The sequence below is a fragment of the Carica papaya genome, chromosome 5, assembly GCF_054855325.1.
Source record: "Carica papaya isolate Zhongbai chromosome 5, ASM5485532v1, whole genome shotgun sequence".
In the NCBI taxonomy this organism is placed as follows: domain Eukaryota; kingdom Viridiplantae; phylum Streptophyta; class Magnoliopsida; order Brassicales; family Caricaceae; genus Carica; species Carica papaya.
Genome location: NC_142313.1, coordinates 35,312,357 through 35,336,733, shown reverse-complemented (window position 1 = coordinate 35,336,733; position 24,377 = coordinate 35,312,357). Strand labels below are relative to the sequence as shown.

Below are 24,377 nucleotides of genomic sequence, written 5' to 3'. Positions count from 1 at the left end.
AAATTTTAAATATTACTCCCTCATGGCAATTTCCTTATTACAAAGTGTTTTAACTCGGTTGTTTTCTCTACACTATACAAACTTTAGAAAGAAATTTGCATTCAAGAAACCCCGGTAGTCCGAGACTTTCCGAATATATTTCCTGATGAACTACCCAGACAGCCAGTAGACAGAAAAATTGAGTTCACTATAGATCTTCAGCCGGGCACCTAGCTTATCTCGGTTGCCTCTTACCGCATGAGTCGTGTTGAGATGAAAGAACTGAGGAAACATATCAATAAATTACAAGATAGTGGGTTCATCCACCATAGTGTATCCCTTTGGGGTACTGAAGTCACATTTGTAAGGAAATGAGATAGGATGTTAAGATTATGTATTGACTATAGGGGATTGAATAGGGTCACGATCAATAACAAGTACCTCATCCCCAGGATTGATGACATTTTTTACTAGTTGCATGGTATCCAAGTCTTCTCTAAAATAAACTTTTGTTCAGGTTACCATCAGATAAAGATCAAGGCAGATGACATTCCCAAGACAGCCTTCAGAACTAGGTACGGACACTATGAGTTCCTGGTCATGCCCTTTGGACTAACCAATGCACTAGTCATTTTTATGAACTTAATGAATAGGGTTTTCAGACAATTCTTGTATTAGTTCGTCATTATATTTATCGATGATATCATGTTCTATTCAAAAAGCAGAGAGAAACACGTTCACCACCTGACTCAGGTTTTGTAGATTCTCAGGGAAAAAAAGTTGTATGAAAAATTGAGTAAATGTAGGTTCTGGATCGAGCAGGCTACCTTCCTATGGCACATCATGTCAAGTGATAGAATGTTAGTGAACCCCGAAAAAATTAAGGCGATACTTGGTTGGGAGAAATTGACATCGATCAATGGAATTTGTAACTTTTTAGGAATGACAGGTTATTATTGTAGATTTATAGAAGGATTTTCTAGCTTATCCGCTCCTTTGACCCAGATAACAAAGAAGAACGTTAAGTTTGAGTATAATAAGAATTGTGAAAGTAGCTTTTCAGAACTTAGGAAGCAGTTAACTACTGTACCCGTGTTGGCTTTACCGAATAGGATAAGTGGATATACAGTTTATAGTGATACCTCTAATATAGGATTGGGTTATGTTCTGATGCAACATGAGAATGTTATAGTCTAAAGATCAGGGCAGATGACATTCCCAAGACAGCCTTCAGAACCAGGTACGGACACTATAAGTTCATGGTCATGTCATTTAGACAAATCAATGCACCAGCTATTTTTATGAACTTAATGAATAGGGTTTTCAAACAATTCCTAGATTAGTTCGTCATTATATTTATTGATGATATTCTGTTCTATTCGAAAAGTAGAGAGAAAAACGTTCATCACTTGACTCAGGTTTTGCAGGTTCTCAGGAAAAAGAAGTTGTATGAAAAATTGAGTAATTATAGGTTCTGCATCGAGTAGACTATCTTCCTATAGCACATCATATCAAGGGATAAAGTGTTAGCGAGCCTCGAAAAAGTTAAAGTAATGTTTGGTTGGGAGAAATTGACCTCGGTCAATGAGATCTGTAGCTTTCTGGGAATGACATATTATTACTGCAGGTTTGTGGAATGATTTTTTAGCTTATCCGCTCCTTTGACTCAGCTCACAAAGAAGAACGTTAAGTTTGAGTGTAACAAAAATTGCGAAAGTAGCTTTTCAAAACTTAAGAAGCAGTTAATTACTGTACTCATGTTGACTTTACCGAATGGGACAAGTAGATATACAGTTTATAGTAATACCTTCAACATAGGGTTGGGTTGTGTTCTGATGTAACATGAGAATATCATAGTCTATAGGTTCAGGCAATTGAAGAGTCATGAAAAAAATTACCCCACCCACAACTTAGAACTTGTCGCTATTATTCACACCTTAAAAACCTAGCGTCACTACTTGTATGGGGAAATTTTTGATATTTATATCGACCATAAAATATTGAAGCACATATTCACTCAGAATGATCTCAACATGCCTCAGAGACGTTGGATAGAGCTCCTTAAGGACTACAATTGTAACATTTTGTATTACCCGGGTAAAGGCAGCCAACGCGCTCAGCAGAAAAAGTACAAGTATATTAGCTCACCTAATAGTTTCTAAATGCAGGATAATAGAGTACGCACAACAAATACAACTTCAGGACTTGAAGAGAGTTACATGTTTGACTCACTTGATTGTTCAACTTTGAATTGATCTAGAGAACTAAGAAAGCTCAATATGCCAATTCTACCATATTATCTCTCAGGAATGATCCAGAACATGGAGAAAATTTAGAATTCCAAGTTTCTACCGATGGATTGCTCATATTTCATGACAAGATGTGTGTTTCAAGTGACAATGAACTAAAAAGGGACATCATGACAGAAGCTCATTGCTCAAAGTTCGTCATGCATCTCGAAAGTACTAAAATGTATCAAAGTATGTGACCCCAATTTTGGTGTAATGGGATGAAAAGAGAGGTAGCCAACTTTGTTTCCAAGTGTTTAGCATGTCAACAGGTTAAGGCAGAGCATCAACGCCCAGGCAGGCTACTTCAGCCATTATCGATCCCGAAGTAGAAGTGAGAACATATCACAATGGATTTCGTAACAAGGTTGCCTAGGGCACGGTCATGACATGATGCCATTTGGATAATTATCGACCAGCTCACCAAGTCTTCTCATTTCTTGACTATTAAGATGACCGACCCCATAGACAAGCTAACAAGAATGTATATTCAGAATATAGTCAAGTTACATGGAGTGCCAGTGACAGTAGTATCTGATAGAGACCCTAGGTTCACTTCTCGGTTTTGGTCTAGTTTTCAGCAAGCCATTGAAATGAAACTGTCCCTTAGTACCGCATTCCACCATCAAACTGATGGACAATCAGAAAGGACGATTCGCACACTTGAAGATATGCTCCGAGCTTGTGTCCTAGACTTCGGGAGTCATTGGGATGATCATCTACTTTTGATAGAATTTGCCTACAATAATAGCTACCAAGCAAGTATCAGCATGGCTCCGTATGAGGCATTATATGGTCATCCCTACAAGTCATTGATCTGTTAGAAAGATATGGGTAATAGAAAATTATTCAGCCCAGATCTTATGGAGAAGACTACAACTAAGGTAATTAAGATCAGGAAGAACATTCAAACAGCTCAGAGCAAGCAAAAGAGTTATACAGGCCCCGGATGAGGAATTTGGAAGGTGAAAAAGGTTATCGAATGTTTCTTAAGGTCACACATTCCAAGGGAATTAGTAGGTTTGGCAAGATGGAAAAATTAAATCGTCAGTTCATCGGGCTATTTGAAATTTTAGACAGAATTGGTACAACCGCTTACAAACTGGCACTACCTCCAGAACTATCTAGGGTTCATAATGTGTTTCATGTGTCCATGCTACGCAAGTACAACTCGAACCCCTCACACATCTTGTCCCACGAGCCCCCTTCACTTCATGAGGATCTATCTTATGAGTAGGTATCAGTGGGCATTATAGACCGAAAAAGCAGAGTACTCCGTAACAGAAAAATTTCCTTCGTCAATTTCCTATGGCAGAATCACACACAGAAAGATGTTATATGGAAGCTAGAATCGTACTTCAGAGTCTAGTATCCCCAACTGTTTGACTAAGTGAGAGGGTAACAAATTTAAAGGACTAAATTTTTTTTTAAGGGAGAGAGAGTTGTAATACCCGAGTCCGAAATTTGATCCGGAATCAATTTTAGTATTTTAAAAATAAATAAAAATTAATTATAAATTGATTTTATTTAATTTTATTAAATTATTGAAAAAATAGGTAGGGATGTAATTGAAAATTTTTTTGAGAAAAAATTGTGAAAATTTGAATTCGGAAGTATTTTTAAAATAAAAATTAGAAGTAGTGGGTTAAAGTGCAAATAGAAAAAGTTCAGTCACGTAATACCGTTTAGTCAGCAGCCCCGACGAACCGGAGCACACTGACATCGGTGCCACATGGGAGGCCACGCGGGCGATTCGCGTGTCCCGCGATTGAACGACCCATGATCGATCCAGCGCGCATTAACGATCCAGATTCGTTTTTCCCTTAGGCATGATCGGACGGCCGAGATCAATCGCAATAGACGGTCTATATTCATTTCCTCCTTATGCACGATTGGACGGACAAGATCAATTGCGATAGATGGATCAGATCAACGCAAAATGGGTATAAATACTTTGCGTCATATGGGAACCCAAACCTTAGCCGCCAGACGCTGGAGAATGAGGTCGACTGCCGATCGCCGCCGCACCAGAGCCACCACTGACCACCAATAAAGGTAAAATTTTCCTTTACCCACTTGAAATTCGATTCCGAGCATCCCTATGGCCAAATCAGAACAAGAGGGACGGCAGCGGGTGAGCAAAAAATCCAAAAATCCCTCCAATGAGCCCCTTCCCACTTCCCGTTTCAAGCGTTTTTTAATCATTGTGTTCACCGTTCTTTTCTGTACAGGTTAGCTGAAGAAGGAATCCTAACTGCGAAGGAGAATCGGCGGAGCCGCCACACCTGAAGCTCCCCCCTCCCCACTAGTAAGTTAGATTTTTGTGATTTTCCGGCCAACCGTGGCCCCCTAACGTATTTTTTTGCAGAGATACGTGTAAAACCAGCCAAAATTATTCAAAACCGACCAAAATTGGCATGGCCAAGGAAAACCGCAGCCGTGAGCGGCGGAGCCGGTGCAGGAGCACGTCGTCGTCGTCGTGTCGGAACCCCAAAATCGGTAGAAAAGAGTTTGGGCACCGATTTTAGATTTTTGTGGTATTTTTAGAAACGTAGCAAGTGTTTTGGATTATACAAGAAAAATTCAAGAAACCAGGTAGAAGGCGTAGTAGATACCGTGACATCTTGAAACACTGATCCGGATAAGGATATCTCATTTTATTCCCCGTTATTGTAAATTAAGGTTTAACGATATATAATTTTATATTTTTGTAAAAAGTTAGAAAATTTTAAAAATAATTATAGGTCACTAATAGAGACAGAACTGGTTAGTTCATAATTATCCTGATTTCTTATTGGTTTTCCTATATTGTCCTACTTGTTTGTTATCATATTGTGCATGTTCTTAATTTATAGTTTTAATGATTTTATCGATTTATCTGGTTTATTTGATTATATGGTTACTCGATCCTTTATTATGATAAGTTACATTGTCTGTATAAATGTAATTTAATTTATCTGTAAATATAATATGACATATTAATATGCGTTTCTTTGTTGTTTTGCTTGATGTGAATCTTTATATGAAAGATTAACTAAGTACCCAGGAAAATGGCAGACGGACCCGTTACATAAGGAACTTTACCGTAAACATCACCTCAGTCGGACGGGACTGAAAAATCTCATACCGAAAAAGTTTTAAATATATGATTCACCCTTATACCGGACGAGATATCAAGACGATAAAATGTTTGACGTCCATTACCAGACGGAGTATGAGAACGGCCGATTAATTATTAAAATTGAATATTAGGTTCACGAGTAAGAGGACATCTCTATAGACCTCTAGGTGTACCGATAAGCAAATAAGAAAAGAAAATTATCGTCACTTGTTCTCTTATGTGTGAAAATAAAAAGTGATATGAATATAGATCTTCATAAATTACTTTTAAAAAACTCATAATGGTATGTATTAAACAAATATTTTTATGTTAAATGTATTTAATTAAACCAATGGCTTCATTAATTATTTTTTCTAATTTTTATCAATGTTCAATTTTCCGTATCTATGATTAATGAGATATTTTTACTGAGTTAGTATAATTCACTATTTCATTAACTATTTTAGATAAAAAAATTGAGATACAGATCTCAATCAACAAAAGAGTTGTGAATAGTTCATCACCCGAACTCCCTTCAAGTACTAGTGAATGTTATTTTAAAATATTTATTTATTCATTTTTCTTAAATTAATGTTGTCTTTTAGAGTGAACATTTTCGTATATTTATTAGACATTCTAAATTATTATATTAAAAATATAAACTCTAACTTTATTATTCGTTTCCGTATTTAAATTATAAATTCATTTCCTTCAAAATTCTGAATCTTTACAACAATTGTTATTTTTGACATAAAGTCAATTAAACTAGTATTTAAATAAATTCAAAGTTAGTATCAAATAAATTTGTAAATTAACTACATATTTGTTTTTGTCATAAATTCAAAATTTATATAAATTTTATACATTTAAATTTAAAATGATAAAAGTTCTACCTAAAGTAATAGAATCATAAGTTAATATAGAATTAAAACAAATGCATTTCAAATTCCATCAATTTTAAATTTGAACCCATAAAAAAATTCTATATGGAATTGAAAAAAAAAAAAATCTATTCAAATTCCACCAAATTTGGTGGATGTTTAAAATGCATTGTTCTAATTTCTAATGAAACCATATGCACTTAGATTTTATCTATTTCCCAATAAAATTGGCAATTATCATACATATAGGAAATATAAGTGAACTCGCACAAAATCTGGATTTTTTCAAACATAGCCTGCCACTTTTAAGTTTGCTAAATTCTGCATGAATAATAATGTTTTGGCTAGATAGCACAATATCATGTAAATAAGACAGAATATTGCCATATCATACCTTGTGTAAGTTATGAGCAGTGTTTCTTCAAGGCTGTTGTTCAGACAAACTTGGATGTTCCAAATACAAATGTACACAAAGAGGCTCACTACTCATAGACTTTATAGGGGTTATAAGTGAAGCTTGTTGCCACTGTTTTGTGTCTGTAGGGATCCATAATTCTGCATCTCTACTTGTACTGACCTCCGGAAGTGCACGGAAGTATCCTGTTATCTCCCATCTCGAATCTGTTGAAAATCGAAAGCTTATAGACCTACCTTGAATTCTTTTAACAGTAACATTTTAAAATACAATCGATTTCAAGGAACAATAAGCATTAGATTAGATGCTGAGAATCTATAGGCACTATTCTTAATTCCTCAATCTGGGAAAAGAAGGGTACATATTGAAGGATCAAATATATTACAATCAGCCGGAAAAGTGAAGGACAAACTAATAAAACAGACTTTACAAAAATAATCTCTGACCTTTAACTTCTTTTTCAATTTGGTCCCTGATCTTTAATTTGTTGCAATCAAGTTGCTAATATTTCATTTTTTTTCCAAAGCACTTATTCCCTTAAACTATATGTTAAAATAAACAGATTTTTAGACACATCATCACCACATGACAATTATGTTGTCGAAAAGTAATAACATAATTATCATGTGGATTAAATTTATAAGGAGTCTGAGCTGAAATTAAATTATATATACTTGTACGGTCTAGGTTGGGAGGCAGAGAAAGCATAATTGAAAGAGAGAATCAGGTCAAGTTTGGATATTATTTAGGAGTATCTTAATCCACACAGCGGTCATGCCATGAAAATTTGATGAAACGGCTGCTACGTGTTGATGTGTTAAACATCTGTATATTTTACTAGATAAGTTACTTGAATATCTTATCTAGAAAAAATAAAAATTTAGGAATTTGATAGCAACAATTTAAAAGTCAGCGGTCAAATTGAAAATGTAGTTAAAGGAACCATTTTCGCAACTAAACCTGAGAAACATATATTATCATTTGGGAATGTAACCCGGACTGAATCATATAGTGAACACAAACCAGAAGATCACGGGCAAATTACCAGACTTGAAACTTACTGTGGGGAAGAACCTTGGTAAGTGGCTTAGAAATCGAAATCTTTATTAAGAACGATCGAAGAGAAAATTCCAAGTCACTATCTTTCACCATTCTGTCATAAGACTGGTTCAGCACAAGCTTAAAGCTGAACTTCTCCACAGGGATGTTTTCAGTGCTGAAGAAAATAACTGCTACTCTCTCCACCAGCCCCTAATTTTAGAAATAAATCCCGGTTTTAGTAAACTATCTGGCATTTTTAATGAATCAAAAATTACATAAGAGCATACATACTAGAACTTGGTAGTATCAGGCATAGGTAAGGCCCTTAACTGAATATTAAGGCTTTCTCTAAGAATCTCATTCATATTTTGTCTCACTCCTGTGTACATTACATTGTCTTTCTTACATGGGTAGCACCCCCACGATGCCCTGTTTATGATACTTGCAAAGAAAACAAACTTGGAATAGAAAAATACTATGAGCGAAGTCCCATAGAGGACCTATCTGTGACTCCTCTGCATTATACAAATTCTCTGCATCATCATTTTTTTCTAGCTTCTGCATAACCAAGATCTTATTCATTTTTTTTTTTTTTAACTTTCCGGCCTGATAAAATGTCCAGTCATACACAGTTGTATCTTAAAGGGCAATAATTTGGAGGTTGGCATTGTTAATAGCAATAACTAGAATGAAGATACAAAAGAACGTTTTCTAGTTAAAATTTAGAATTATAAATTCCATCGGCTTATCTTTTTCATTCTACAATTATTTTATCTTATATTTGCTTTTAATTGACACTTCTGCAGAATATGGAATAGGCATAACTAAACAATTAGTTAAAAGATACACCTCTATCGATCCATTATCACATGCTATTTGTTTTAATTTGCTTTACTTTCATAATTTGGTGACACAGCAAAATAAGATTGAGAGATCTGAGATCATTTTGGAACATGGTTCTAAGCAGTACTTGTAAATTTAAAGCATTAGAATGATATGAAACATTTTTACTGGAACCTTTTATGATAGATAAAGAAGATGTATAATGTCAAGTCCAAAACATAGCCCTAGAAGGAATGGAAAAAGAAATTTCTGTTTCCTGTTAGAAAATTAGTATATTCGAATATTCCTGATGCCAGCTGTCTGATGCCAAGGCCAAGTTAGTTATTCTGGGCAATACTGATAGCACTACGATTGTAAGGAATGATATGATTTGAATGAAGATACTTTCCAAACACTCTCTCTCTCCTCCCTTTCTCCATTCTTCTCTCCTCTTCCCTTCACTGTTACAATACCTCACTAACCATAGAGACTGGGTTTTCCAGTAAATTAATGAAGCACGCACCTGACAACTTGGTATGAGAGCTGACGAAACTAGGTAAGTCATTGGGCTTTCATTGTGAAACTGGTGAAGAACAAGAAAAAGGTAATGATAACTGATTCCCACAGAATCAGACAAGTGGACAACTCAGTCATGAATGGAGGCTAATGCCTTCAAGAGTTCATGACAAAAATGTATGAAACAACAGTGCAAGGCAGGATGCTAAACTCAAGGACAAGTTGCAGAAAACAACGCCCATTTACAGATGAGGTTAGCAGAAAAAATGAGCTCTATGCTAGACAAGCATCAGACAGTTCCCAATCTTCCCATTCCGCCTCCAAACCTATCCCCAAAATCTCCCAGACAAGAAGTCTCGTCTAGTGTTCCTTCTCCTTGAGGGAAATACTCCCTACTCCTCAAGCGCAGGGAAACAGTAATGGCAGTAACTAGCAATGAGGGCTTAATCATACCATAGGCCATAAGACACCTAGGACTGACAGTCCAATGTTTGACGAGATCAACCTGAGATTGTAGGTGAGCGAATACAAAGTGCTTAGGTCTATGGAGTAACCAACAAACAAAAGGTGGAACTTGCAACCTTGTTCCTAGAACAGAACCAGATGTGTGGTACTAGGGATGGCAAACACAAATTGGGCAACAGAATAGACGATATTGAAAAAGACTTGTGCCCACTTTTCAAACCTGATAGTGGCAAACGTAGTTGAGTTTAAAGAACACCACCAAGTGCTTGAAGAGCTCAAATAAGCCATGCTCAGGAACCACCCACCTTATTGAAACTTCACATCAATCTTCATCAACGGGTTGAACGAGGAGTTGCCGTCCATTATTAAGCTCTACAAGCCACAGTCTCTCAATCTAGGTTATGATCTAGCCCAGTCACAACACATCAAAGCAATGTTAAGGCACCAAAAAGCCAGGAACTTTATTTTCCATTCCAAAGTTCCAACCCCAAGAGCCCATAGCCAATCTCAACAAAATCCAAATGCTTGGTTGTGCAACAAATTAGAGCAATCCACCCAAATAGACACCTATAGAAGGCAGAAAGCCTTTCAATGCTTGTTATAAGTACGGTGAAGTATAGTTGATCTAGTGGTAGTCGATAGATTTACCAAGTATGATCAATTCTTGGCATTACACCCTTCTACAGCTCTAAAAGTAGACAAAATCTTTCTTGATAACATATTCAAGCTGCATGAGATGCCCCAATTCATTCTCCAATCAAGATAAGGTTTTCACTAGCTTGTTCCCAAAAGTACTAACGAGACATGAGAATAGGCTGCATCTCAGCACCGCCTATCATCTGTAAAATGGTGGTCAGACAAAAAGGGTTAACCAGTGTCTCGAGAACTACTTAAGGAGCATGCTATTTAGAAAATCCCATGCTTAGGCAAAGTGGCTGGGATTGGCCAAATAGTGGTAAAACAATATCTACTTTTCTAGTATAAACATGCCCCTATTTGTAGCTTTATATAGCAACCATCCTTCTTTGTTGATGGAACATAAGGATTGGGTTACTTCATGGGCTAATCTGGAGGAGCTGGATTGTTGATGGAAGATAAGAACTGATGAAGGAAATGGAGGTGGATCAACTACTGAGGGAGCAGCTCTTGGCAGCCTAAAACAAGATGTAGTTTACAAATGCTAAGAGCACTACAGGGCAATTCCAAGAGAGAGACTTGGTTATGTTGACATTACAGCCTTATCGGCAACCTACCCTAACCATTAAAAGATGTCTAGAGCTTGCATTGAAATGCGATCAGCCCTTCAAAATAAAGAAGAAAGTTGGGAATGTGGCCTACAAATTGGTTCTACTACCAGGAACAACAATACAAATAGTATTTCACGTTTCAATGCTAAAGAAGTATGAAGGCAACTCTCCTCAAGTCCTCTCCACTGCCTACCATTGATTCTCAAGCCCAAATCCAAGTTGAACCCAAGGCTACTATGTAGAAGAGGACTTTATTTTGGAGGAACAAACCAATTGAGCAAGTCACGCTGTGCTGGCTTAAAATCGGACCTGAGGAGACAACTTGGGAAAATTGAGCATTTTTGAAGGCTTAGTTCCCTCATCTAGACCTTAAAGACAAGGTTCATCTGCGAGAATGAGGAGCCGAGACCCATTAATCTTGTGGGGTATATTTATAAACTCATTGATAAAGTATTGGCAAAGACAACAGCTAAGGTGATGCAAAGGACGGTGAGAGAGTGTCAACATGCTTTTATAGGGAGTAGATAGATTTTTTGATGCAGTCTTAATTGCTAAGGAGATTGTGGATAAGTTGAAACACAAGAATTTGGAGAGTGTTCTTTGGAAACATGATATGGAAAAAGCCTATGACCATGTGAATAAGGAATTCCTTAACTATATGGAGAAAATGGGTTTTGGGAATAAATGGCGGAGTGGCTCAGATACTGCATTTCTATGATATCCTTTGCTGTTATGCTAATGAGGGGGTCATCGTCTTTCTTCATAACTAACACTGGATAGAATGCTCTTGATATGTTTAAGGGGTTGGAAAGTAGAGGTGGTGAGCGTGTGGAGGAAGTGACTCACTTATTTTTTACTGATGACACATTGCTTTTCTTTGAACCGGATAAATGGTAGAAGTGAATCAAATGATGCATTTCTACGACCTCCAATGGGGGGCCATCGTCTTTCTTCATAGCTAACAGAGGCCTCAGACAAGGAGATCCTTTGTCCTCTCTACTGTTCATCATTATTATAGAGATACTTAACAGAATGCTCTTGCGAGCTAGAAGTAATGAGATGTTTAAGGGGTTAAAAGTAGGGGATGATGAGCGTGTGGAGGAGGTGACTTACTTATTTTTTGCAGGTGACTTACTTATTTTTTACTGATGACACATTACTTTTTTCTGAAGCAAGTAAAACAGCTCTACATAATATTAGATGTATTTTGTTAAGTTTCTACTCAGTACCTGGACTCAACATTAATCTTGCAAAGTCTGAGTTGGTTGATAAAAGTGATGCTAGTAGTTTGTCTACTATTCTTGGGTGTAAATGTTTGAATTTACCAATCAAATATTTGGGACTATTATTGGGGGCCAAACGTATAAGGAAGTCTTGACTTGGGACTCGGTGGTGGCATGTTTTGAACAATAGTTGGCTAGGTAGGAGAGAAATCTTCCCTATCTATTCATGTGCTTGATGATAATCTATGTAAATGTCGCCAAAACACTGAAATCCATTCAGTGCAGATTTTTATGGGAAGATATGAGGAGAAGAGAAAGTATCGTCCTATCGCTTGGGACAAGGCCAAAACGCCAATTCACTTAAGTGGGCTAGGATTGAGATCATTGGTGAAGATTAATATAGCTCTTCAGGGAGAAACAACTGTGGCGATTTATGAATGAGAGTTGCAATCTCTGATGGAGGGTGATTGAGGCAAAGTTTGGTAATGTGGAAAGAAAGTGGTTCACTAAGGTGTCTAGACCACATGGCAATAGGATGTGGAAGAAAATCTGCATAGGTAAAAGGAGTTCAAGAACTGCATTAGTTGGTGGATAGGCAGTGGGGAGAGGGTCATGTTATGGTGACGCCAATTGGTTGGAGGATGGTACTCTCAAAGTCTAGTTTCCCCAAATTTATGCTATTACTCAATACGAGGATGCTTTGATCCAGGAATCTTACATTAGCACCATAAAGAACCTGGAGTGCTTTGAAGAGGTTAGGGGGAACCTTAATGATTGGATAGTTAGGGAGTATGAGACCTTATTTCTCACCCTTATTAGGATTAGGCTTGATAGGGCTGGAGAACGACCTTTTTGGAGTCTCAATGCTAGAGGGATATTCTTTGTTAGATTCGTCTACAATCACCTAACAACAAGAGAGGCTACAGGAAGAGACTTTCCATCCAAGGAAATTTGGAAGGTTAATGCATCGCTAATAATTGCTTTTTCACAAACGAGGCAGTTAGAGGATGCATTTTAACTCTATACAAGCTGATTAGGAAGGACATGATTCTTGTAAATGGTTGTTATTTGTGTAAGAGGGATGCAGACCATATGCTATTGTGGTGTCCCTTTGCTTATTTAAAAAAAAAAAAATTGTGGTGTCCTTTTGCCTATAAAGGAATTAGTGGTGCGAAAAAGCATGTTAGCCTGATTTCCTCGCTACTTTTTGGGGTGGCATGAAAAAAAAGAAACAAAAAAGTGTTTGAGGACATAGAAGTGAATTTTGATAGGGCTAAGGATAGTTAAAATAATGTTATCCTTGATAGTAACATTTTCTTTCTCTAAAATTCTCTCTACTCTTCTCTCACCCTAATTTCTCCAAAACAGATCCTTTCTTTCTATCCTCATTCCTACCTCCGTTAATACCTTACAAACATATAAGAACAAGTTTAGGGCAGCTTGGGGTCGGCCATAACTCCAATCCGTATAGTGAGGTGCGTGAGATTTGAAGCGAATATTTGGGGTCAACATAGGAACCCAGAATGACTGGAGATTCCTGGTTATCGAGAATAAATCTTTTGATTTCGTCAGCGAGGGAAGAAAAATGGATGGAATGCGAATTTGTGAGAATGGTAGTCGTTTTTGAACTTAAATATCTTTCAGAAAGGTGGAAGTTGAATGGTTGTTGAAGGCTCTTGAAGATTTCTACTGGTACAATATTGAGACGCCCTAGTCGAGACACTTTCAAGGCCATAATCGTGACCTGTGGATCTCTTTTGGTAATAATAGGTGGGGTGTGTATCTACTCATCTTGAAATCTTGGAAAACAAAGACAAGCCTTATCTTTCTCCCGAATGGGTATCAAGAGGATGGTCACTTTTCATGGTAGCAGCTTTTGAATTGACGGATCGAAAGGTCGTCAATCCGGAATCCAAAGGAAGTTTAGAGAGGAAGGTGGATTTGAAGAGTGAGGGGACCCTGAATCAGGATGAACATCATTTGGCCTACGTTAACTGTCCGTATTGTGAAGCATCGATCCAATTTTCCAAAGCGATTCGCGGGGGGGGGGGGGGGGGTGAAGCCACAGCAGCGCTTAACACTGAGAGGAACGCTGCAGCAAGGGTAGGGAAAACTAGATCCATGAATAATATGGGTAGGAGTGGACATGCAATCTGATTTGGCCCACGGAATTTGTTGGAGGGTGGCCCAAAGTATTATGGATTCAATGGTCCTGGCCCAACAAGACAAAATTTGAATGGGCCGAGGGGTATGAGACGTTACTCGCGTGAAGAGAAAGGCAAAGAGTTGGAGGATATGGGCTTGATGGAGGAAGGGCCTGAGAGGAGAAACTTTTACCAAAAACCTGTGTAGAGGCCCGTTGGAAGTAACTCAATGTGTGGTGAGCCCTTGGGTACAAAAGGGGCGAAAATATTGACCCCAATCAAAACCTATTCGGACGTTATAAAAGAGAATCTGCAGGAAAGGGAAGATGTATCTGAGAAGGCTTGTGATGATGAAAACAACAGTGAAGAGATGATCCTTGTTCGACTGTTAGAATAACACGACACTAATTTTCACGAGGGGAAGGCAGAAGAGCTGTTGGAAGAAAAGGTTGAAAACATGGATGATAAGGAGGATGAGAACAACCCTAATATTAACAAGCAGGCCCTTGTTGTGATAGAAGAGAAGATACAAGCTTTGGATGCTCAGATATTGATCGACAATGAGAAAGCACTCAGTGTGTATCACCAACATGAGGACCTAGAATGGCAAGCAGATGAAGGCAGTTCGGGATGAGTCTTACAGGATATTTGAAAGTTCAGTAAGGTGATGGGTGTATCACTGGATGGGATAAAAGACCAAGTGTTTGTTTTCTTTTCTGAAATTAATAAAGGCATGTTGAAAAAAAGAAAATTGAAGAAAGTGGGACGAAAGGGAAGAAAAGAGGCGAAGGCGGAATTCCGAGAGAGCTGAAAAGATTAGAATTTGTTGTGAATTATGATGGGAGGAAGAAGGAAGTGGAGGGAGCGGGAAACTCTAACAGACTCCAGATTAATGTTTGACAAAATAGTGTCTTGGAATGTTAGGGGAATTAATGACATTAAGAAGCGGACAGTGATCAAGACCTGTCTGGGTAGATGGAAGGCATCTGTTGTATGTTTACAAGAGACGAAAATGGAATCATGTGACAGTAACATATTAAAGAGTATCTGGAAATTGGGGAATATCGACAGTCATTGTGTGTCAGCCAAAGGAGCTGGCAGATTGAGGTGATATGGAACGAAAATCGTATTAGATGCCTGGACACCTGTTTGGGGAAGTCTCTCTGTCGTGTTTTTTTAAGAGTTGCAGAGGTGGGGAGGAATGGGTGTTTTATGGGATATACTGTAGGGGTAATAAGGAAGAGAGGGAACTTCTTTGAAAAGATTTACAAACTTGTAAAATGAAATGGGGGCGAAAATGGGTAATTAGTGGTGATTTCAACATGATTATGAAGAGAGAGGAGAGGAATAGTGGTAACTTTGTGACTTAGATTGCTATGGAGTTTGTTGAAGCTGTGGGGGAGCTTGGATTGGCTGATATTGCTCTTATGGGAGGGCCATGGACTGGGACAAATCAGAGGGTCAATCCTTCTTGTTCCAGGATTGATAGATTTCTCATTACTCCATCTCTTCTCCTTCAGTTTCCAGGTGTAACACAGTCAATACAACAACATACCACTTCTGATCACCAGCCCATTTGTCTCACCATTGATGGTATCCAGTGGGGTCCGGTTCCCTTCAGATTGGACAACAGATGGGTGCATGAGGCAAAATTCAGTGCCTTGGTGGAGAAGAAGTGGAAAGGCTATGAGGTAAATGGCACAGCTTCCTACAGAATTGCCTGCAAATTGAAAAAGCTAAAAAATGACATAAAAGAGTGGACAAAGGAGGAAAAGAAAAAGGAAGAGGAATCTATGGGTTATTTATTGAGGGAATTAAGGGAACTGAATGAAAAAGAAAGTAGTGAAGGGTTGGCGGTGAGGGAACTGTGCAGGTGGGATGAAATAAAAATTATGGTGGCAAGACAGGCCAAAATTGAAGAACTGACATGGAGACAGAAATTTAGAAAGAAATGGTTAAAAGAGGGTGACAGAAATACTAAATATTTTCATGCTTTGGCTAGCCATCGAAGGAGATGCAATTACATTGATGATTTGTGGGTGAAGGGAGTGAAATACAATTGGAATGAAAAGATGAGAGAGGCCGCCACGACATACTTTCAAGAGTTATATGAAGAAGAATTCAGGATTCGACCGAGACTTGATGGTTTAACTTTCAAGAACATCAATGTGGATAGCAGACAAAATATTGTGGTCGTTTTCACAGAAGAGAAGGTGTTTGCAGTCTTAAAACATTGTAACGATGACAAGGCCCCCGGACCGGATGGATTTAATATGAATTTCATCCAAGTCTATTGGGATGTGATTAAGGAGAATGTTATGGAAGTATTTAAGGAATTCCACCAGAATGGGAAGTTTGTTAGGTCCCTTAATGCCACTTTTTTGGTGCTGATTGCTAAAAAGAAGGGGACGAAGCATGTCAATGATTTTCGACCTATAAGTTTGGTGGGGTGCCTTTATAAACTTATTGCAAAAGTTTTAGTGGCCAGACTAGCAAAAGTGTTGGATGAGGTAATTAGTGAGTGCCAACATGCGTCCGTGGAAGAAAGACAAATTCAAAACACAGTTCTTGAGGGAAATGAAGTGGTTTATGAGCTAGTCATGAATAAAATTGGTGGTTTGATTTGCATATTAGATATGGAAAAGGCCTATGATCATTTTTGTTGGGAATTTGTTGATTATATGTTGGGAATGATGAGATTTGGGCATAAATGGAGAGTGTGGATGAAAGCGTATATTTCCACCTCATCATTCGTGGTTTTAATTAATGAGGGCCTTCCAAATTCTTTACGGGTTCAAAGGGCTTAAGGCAAGGAGATCCACTTTCTCCGTTGTTGTTCGTTGTTGTCGTTGAGACTTTAAATGGACTAATGTACAGAGGAAGAGAACTTGAACTGATTAGAGGGTTGACAGTTGGCAGAGGAGACAATAAAATGAACTGATTAGAGGGGTGACAGTTGGCAGAGGAGACAATAAAATGGAGATTTTACATTTGTTTTTTGCTGATGATACACTGTTGTTTTGCCAACCTGAAAAGAAAGGCTTGTTGTATCTCAAGAGCCTTCTTTTATGCTTTCAATGTGTGTCGGATCTCAATATTAATCTCCAAAAATCTGAATTGGTTAGGGTGGGAAGCAATGGTGATTGTGACAGCTTTGCTAGAATAATGGAATGCAAGAATGCAAATTTACCCATTAAATATCTTGGTGTTCCACTGGGGGCAAAATTCAAAGATAAGGCAACTTGGGAACCCGTGGTGAAGATGTTTGAATCTAAACTTACCAGATGGAACTGGCATTTTCTATCAAAAGGTGGCAGATTCACCCTCATAAAGAGCACTTTTGCTAACCTTCCCATCTACTATCTCTCCATTCTAACCATTCCATGTAGTATTGCTAAAAGATTGGAAAACATTCAATGTCACTTGCTTTGGGGTGATGGGGAAGAAAAGAAAAAGCATCATTTGGTTAGATGGTCAGAAATTAAGAAACCGAAAATGGAGGGAGGCTTGGGAACCCGGTCTCTTTTTTAAATGAATATGGCGTTAAAAGAAAAGTAGTTATGGAGGTACATGACGGAAGATGGAAAATTGTGGAAAAAGGTTATTGAAGTTAGATGGTGTGGGGCTGCACTTGAAGGTGTTGGCGGTTTAGACAGAAGGGGCCATGGTTTATGTCTGTGGAAGAACATAAAGAATGAGTGGCCTTGTTTCAAAGAATGCTTCAAGTAGCAGTTAGGCAGAGGCAATGTCATCAGGTTTTGGCATGATAAATGGATGCATGGGGAATGCCTAAAATACAAATTTCCTAATCTGTATGCAATTGCACAGGATAAAAATATGCAGGTTGAGGATGCTTATTCTTTGGGGAATGGCAGATGCTCTTGGTCTGTTAATGTCACACGAAATTTGAATGACTAGGAAGTTGAGGACTATTTGGAGGTTTTGGAGTTGATTGCTAATTGTCAAATCAGTGATAAACAGGATAGTATTATCTGGAGGCTAAACAAGCAGGATGAGTTTACTGTCTCATCATATTACAAATGGATTACTGGCAAGAATTCCAACAGTGGGCATTCATCTGCTCATATTCAGATTTGGAAGGCAGGATACCTCTGAGAGTTGCATTTTTTGGCTGGGAAGCCGGTAGGGAAAGCATTCTGACTTTGGACAATCTACAAAAGAGGGGACTGGTCCTGACTAATGGCTGTTTCATGTGCAGAGAAGCAGAGGAAACCTGCTGCCACCTACTTCTCGGTTGCCCTGTGGTGTATGAGCTGTAGTGCATGATTTATAACTTACTGGGTATTCATTGGGCCTCTACGGGATCGGTGATGGCTGAAGTTTGGACTTGGGAATGGATCTATTCGACAAAAAATATTGTAAAGATCGGTCATTTGGAAAAAGAGGAATTTAAGAGCCTTTAAGGAAGTAGAGGTAGATAGATATAAACTTAGAGATAGGTGGTTTAAATATTTTGGATCTTTTATATTGGGGCATGACATCATTAGAGATAAATATTTTGGGGATGTCATTGATACCATTACTTCACTGTAAATTCTTGTGTATATGGGCGGTGCCCCCTTTGGTGCCATACTACTTTATACTTTATTTTTTCTTTTGGAAAAAAAAAAAGATAGGGCTAAGGATAGTTGGTAGTTGGTTCCAGATCTTAGGTCTTTCAATTAAGATTCATCCTCTTTACACATTTGAGGATCTTGGGGACCTTATTAGTATTTTGATGATATGCAAATATTTTATATATGAGCTTGCACCTCCTTGGTTCTTATAAATGAATCATACTATACTTTAGAGGAAAAAAGAAGAACGGGGAGATATCAGGTCTAAACAATGTCATTTGAAGAATGGGATAAGAAATTTCAATTTTTTTAATTTTTTTTTAATTGCAACAATTAAAATATTAAAATATTAGAATATTCCTAATGCTAGTTGTAACGTCAATTGTCTGGTGCAAAGGACAAGTTAGTTTCTTTGAGCAATACTAGAAATACTATGATTGTAAGAAATGATATGATTTAGATGAAGATAATTTCTAGGCACTCTCTCTCTCTATCTCTTCTCTCATGCTCCTACTCTAATTGTCTCTATTTTTCTCCTCTCCTCTCCTCTTCCCTTCACCCTCACAATACTTCACTAACCCTAGAGTCTTTAGGCGACTAGGTTTTTCGGTTAATGAATGAGTCACAATCCAGACATACTATTAAGAGGAAAGAAATATAAATACGGAGGACCGCATTAGCCTTAGGCCAGCCCGAAGCAAAATAACAATCTTTATCTCAGGGCAAGGAAAAGTGATTTTTTATTCTGAAAGATTCTACAATCTTGTCCCAACCAAATTGCCAACTTGCCAGCAAAGAAATCCCACACCGTAGAGTTCTGATCTCCCATTTCATCCTTAGACACATAAAGGTTTTACTTAATTAGCAATCATTAAAAGAATAACAATTTCTCCACTAACAAAAAAAAGGTTTTAATACAATAGATAAGATCCTATTCAATTTTAACCCTAACTAAATCACAAATTGATATCTTCATGTTCCTTAGGACATTCAAACCCAAACTCCAGTCATAACTAACCATAAAACTGCAGAAGGTACCTATGCATCAGCAAATAACTAATCTGTATTGACACTTAACCTTCTGAATAAATGGAAGGAGTCCATTAATGGATGAATGAATGTAATCTCTCAGCTCAGGATGCCTTGCCCTCTGCACCACCAGATTCATATACCTCCTTCTCTCGAAAGCACCTTCACCAATTACCCAATAATAATCATCAATAATCACCACACTGAAATATGAAAACAAAATAGTTTCACTGGCAAAATTTTCTGAGGTATTCTGAGATTATATTTAATAAACACCTTAGACTGCACCTTTCACTGATTGAAAGGAGCAAATCTAAAGCCTGCCAGGTCGCAAGAAAAAATAAAGAAAATAAGAGGAAATTCAAAAGCCCAATTTCATTATCAACGTACTAGTCTAACACTCATTCTCTGTAAAATGAAGCTAAAAAACTCACAATGAGCTAGTCTTGGACGGAATTATCGAGCGCAAAGATCACGCAAAACCTCACACTGGAAAAATAATTTCCTGTTCTACTCTGCTTAAATTTATCTGTGCAATAAATGAGGATGAATTGACAAAACGGACATAGAGAAAACATCTATAATTACCAGCAGGATAAACTCCCTTGAGAAAAACAATTGAAGTAACGGCCACCTCTAAGAATTCCACCAAAACCCTAGCGGTGTCACCTGTGATTTTGTATCCAATAGTTCATATTAGTTCTCGTGAAAATATAAAAGACAGAGGAAAATCTTATCACAAACGAGATTGATTAAGCGAAAACCTTGAGGACATTGATTATATTTCTGGTGCATTGGCTCCTGCACGATTCAACAGGGTGAATGGAGCTACCCGTGGTTTCTCATCTATTTTCGCTAGAAAGCAAGTGAAGTTGTCTGAGTTTAGATGTTTAAAATATTATTGAGTTTTATTTAACAAGTAACTGGTGACGCGTTTGAATAAACTGATGGTAAAAAGTAAATAATTATTTTCTCAAAAAAATTAATATATATATATATATATATCTGTTAAAATTTTGAATTTTAGTAATTATGATTTATTTTTAATGTTAAAATAAAGCGTACCTTTAAAGAAATAATTATCTTTTTTCCACTACTAAACTTATTTTATTTTTATCTCATAAAGTAAAAAATCTATTATCTCATGCTTATATTTTTTATCTCCAATATATATCTGTTAAAATTTTGAATTTTAGTAATTATGATTTATTTTTAATGTTAAAATAAAGCGTACCTTTAAAGAAATAATTATCTTTTTTCCACTACTAAACTTATTTTATTTTTATCTCATAAAGTAAAAAATCTATTATCTCATGCTTATATTTTTTATCTCCAATATTATTTGGATTTTTAAATAATAAAAATTCAAAAACTTTTTTTAGAAATAATATTGAGAAATGTGTTATTTTTTAGAAATAATTTTTTTAAATTACGTTTTGACCTCTGATTTTTAAATTTTCTTTCAAAAATATCTCCAAAATTTAAATTTTCACCTTTTTTTCTCAAAATTACTTTCAATTAAATTCCTAAAATAATTTTACCTTTATTATTATTATTATTATTTCTATTTAATTAAATTAAACTAAAATTAAAACTATATAAAAATTCATATATTCATATATAAATTACAAAAAAATAAAATAAAATAATAATAATAATAATTTGGGGTGTTACATAAAAATTCAAAAACTTTTTTTAGAAATAATATTGAGAAATGTGTTATTTAAAAAAAAAAGTTTTTAAGGTTTTAATTTTCATAATTTGATCTATATAATTTTTTTTTTATCTAGATTAATTTTTAATTCAAATTGAACTTGAACCTTCAAAAATTATTCAAATAAGTTATTTTCCACTAATTTTTTTTAATATTGTTTATGTCAATTTGTGGCTGACATATAATACAGAACATGTATTGTTTCTTTAAAAAAAATTGATACTTAAATTATTAAAAACAAAATTAAGTATTACTTTCTTTTCTCTTTTTTTTTTCTTTTTTTTCCCCCTAAAATTCTGCCTTATTTTCTTTTCTTTTCTTCCTACCCAAAAACAAAAATAATGACACAAATTGCAAATAAACTCTTGAATTTTTCTCTCCTTTTTTTCATCATGCATCCACTTCATTCTCGGTCTCTCATTTGCAAGTTTCTAAGATGAATCCTTATGATAATGAAGTAATTATGAAAGAGGTCATCCTCTATTTTCTCTATTATCAAGTGACTCCCCCAAAAGAAACTATGACTCTGACATCTTCTAATATTCAACCATCTTCCCTTTCTCCGATGCTAATTAATACCCAAATTTTCATCCAAACTCAAGAATCATATTCACTTATGACTTCTTCTTAAAGAATTTTTATTTCACCATTATTATTTTTAAGATCGATCTTTGTGATTCTAAACAGTTTCAAATCTAAAATAAAATGAAGATAATATAAATTATTCGAAAAATAAAGATAGAACTATGCAAAATGAAGATTTCAAGTTCTTTTAAATATATTTGTGAATAACAGTGAATTAAAAAATTACTATGAAAATAAATAAAATTGATTATTATATTTATTTAATTTTTATAGCATAGGAGAGAGAATTTGCCAAAATTTCAAGAGTTGTATGAGTTTATCTAACATTCTATTTCAATATTTAAAACCAAAATGAAAGTGACAATTTTCAACTTTAAAAGGATGAACTAAAGGAAGTTTGATGGCAACCAAGCGGGGTTGCTTTTTATCAAGAGAAAATATTTGTTTCTATTGCCTGAATTTTGCTTCACATTTGAGAAAATAATGTTTTTTTTTAAATTTAACTAAAAGAAAAAAAAATCTAAGATCAATAAGCGAAATACTCAAAGAGTGTTTGTAACAACCCCGGAAATTTAAATGAATATGTATGTATAAAAAATTTTAAATACGAAAGCAAAATAAAAATTTTGATTAACATCCCTTACACAATAACCATAAACGTATTTAAAGTATTAAAGAATAAGCTGATTAAAAAAAATACTCGAAATAAAAATTATAAATAGAACTATAATGTCTCTAGACGTCTAACTCGCCGTCTTCCTGTAGAATGGGCTCGGGAACCACGTCTTCCTGATCTAAAATGGTTAAGTAAGGAATGAGCTACACTAGCCCAGTAAAGACATCACATTATCTCACTGCCACAGAAATAAAAGTTGGTAGAAAACAAAAACGACCAATGGAGCATAATTATTAATAAACTCATTTATTAATAATAAAAATCTTTACTGTCCACTTACCTCGGTGAGATTTGTGAAAATAACATATGAAGACAATAGCATTATAACCATCATAAAATCATATACACTTAGTAACATAGCACATGTCATACTTTTGCACTTCAATAATCAGGCAACAAATTTCCTCTTTTACCAGCCTACTAGTATCCATGGGGATCCATAAGGGGTCCCCGCTACACGTGAACCATTAACATTAATAAACTGATTCCAGGGCCGTCTCCATACCCCGTCCGGTATGGGCGCCAAAACCATAAACCTCAATACCCTGTCCGGTATGAGGGTGAAACGGGTCCTTCCCATACTCCGTCCAGTATAGGCACCAAAACACATAAACCTCAATACCCTGTCCGATATGAGGGTGAAACGGGCCGTCCCCATACCCCGTCCGGTATGGGCGCCAAAACACATAAGGTCTCCATACCCCATCCGATATGAGAGACCACGTTCCCGGTAGAGTTCCCTACGGATCCAGTCTGTCCACCATCTCTTAGGATATCTAGTCGGCTGTCCACATTATCTATTTATCAATTCACATAACATTTTTTCTATTTTTCTTGGTATCAATTTTCTAATCATACACAAACACGTAAACCAATAATAACACCAAACAAAACAACACAATATCGGATTTACCATAATTCAAACCATAATAAAAGAAACCATGATTCATGCATACAAAACCATAAAATAAATACATCAAATACCATGCTGCATTTAATACTGAAAAATAGATCAAACAACAACTGACCAATAATATATCAGATTCGGGCTCCATTAGTAACCTCAATCAATTATACATATTTATAAAGTCATAAAATACCGTTTTATCATTTATTAGGCTTTAATACTATGATAAAAAATAGGGTGAGAAATCCTTACTTGTTTTAGGGTCTGAAATCGGCTCTATAATGCGCCTACGGGCTATCCCTAAATTCCCTGAATTTTTTTCAGGAAACTGAACGCACTACCAGTACCTGCACGTGTTTCAAAAATCCCAAATCAAACCCAAGGCCCCTTTTCAGCCAATATCAGAATTTCGGCACGGCAGCTCCGCCGTGTTCCGGCGACGGCACTACCGCCCGCAGTGGAGATCTACCTCGGGTTGGCTGTTTTTGGTCATTTTCGGCCGAATTCGGCCCAACTTGCATTGGTTCCTGCAATAAAACAACCCTAGGGCCCTCGGTGGGCCAAAAAATTACGAAAAATAGAGACTTACAGACGACGGAGCTCTCGGGTGCGACAGCTTCTCCAGCGCGAGTCGCGGTTTGATGTTTTGCCCCGGTCAACCTGTAAAGAAAAGGACGGTGATCACAGTGGTGTAAAAATTGCATCAAACGGGAACCGGAAAGGGCCTCATCGAAGGTAAAAATTGAAGGAAGCCGCGGCGGCGCCGCT

The 24,377-nt window shown here is 36.6% G+C and overlaps 1 protein-coding gene across 1 annotated transcript; it reads right to left on the bottom strand.

The window, feature by feature from the left end:
• Positions 1–6,503: 6,503 nt before the first annotated feature.
• On the bottom strand, positions 6,504–20,633 carry REV7 (DNA-binding HORMA family protein). Its single transcript, XM_088220412.1, has 5 exons — positions 20,492–20,633; positions 20,316–20,396; positions 19,777–19,889; positions 7,725–7,914; positions 6,504–6,869 (listed from the first exon to the last, which is right to left on the bottom strand). Exons 1-5 carry the CDS (start codon positions 20,520–20,522, stop codon positions 6,670–6,672), a joined length of 615 nt encoding a protein of 204 aa, XP_088076538.1. The 5' UTR covers positions 20,523–20,633; the 3' UTR covers positions 6,504–6,669.
• Between the last annotated feature and the right edge of the window lie 3,744 nt (positions 20,634–24,377).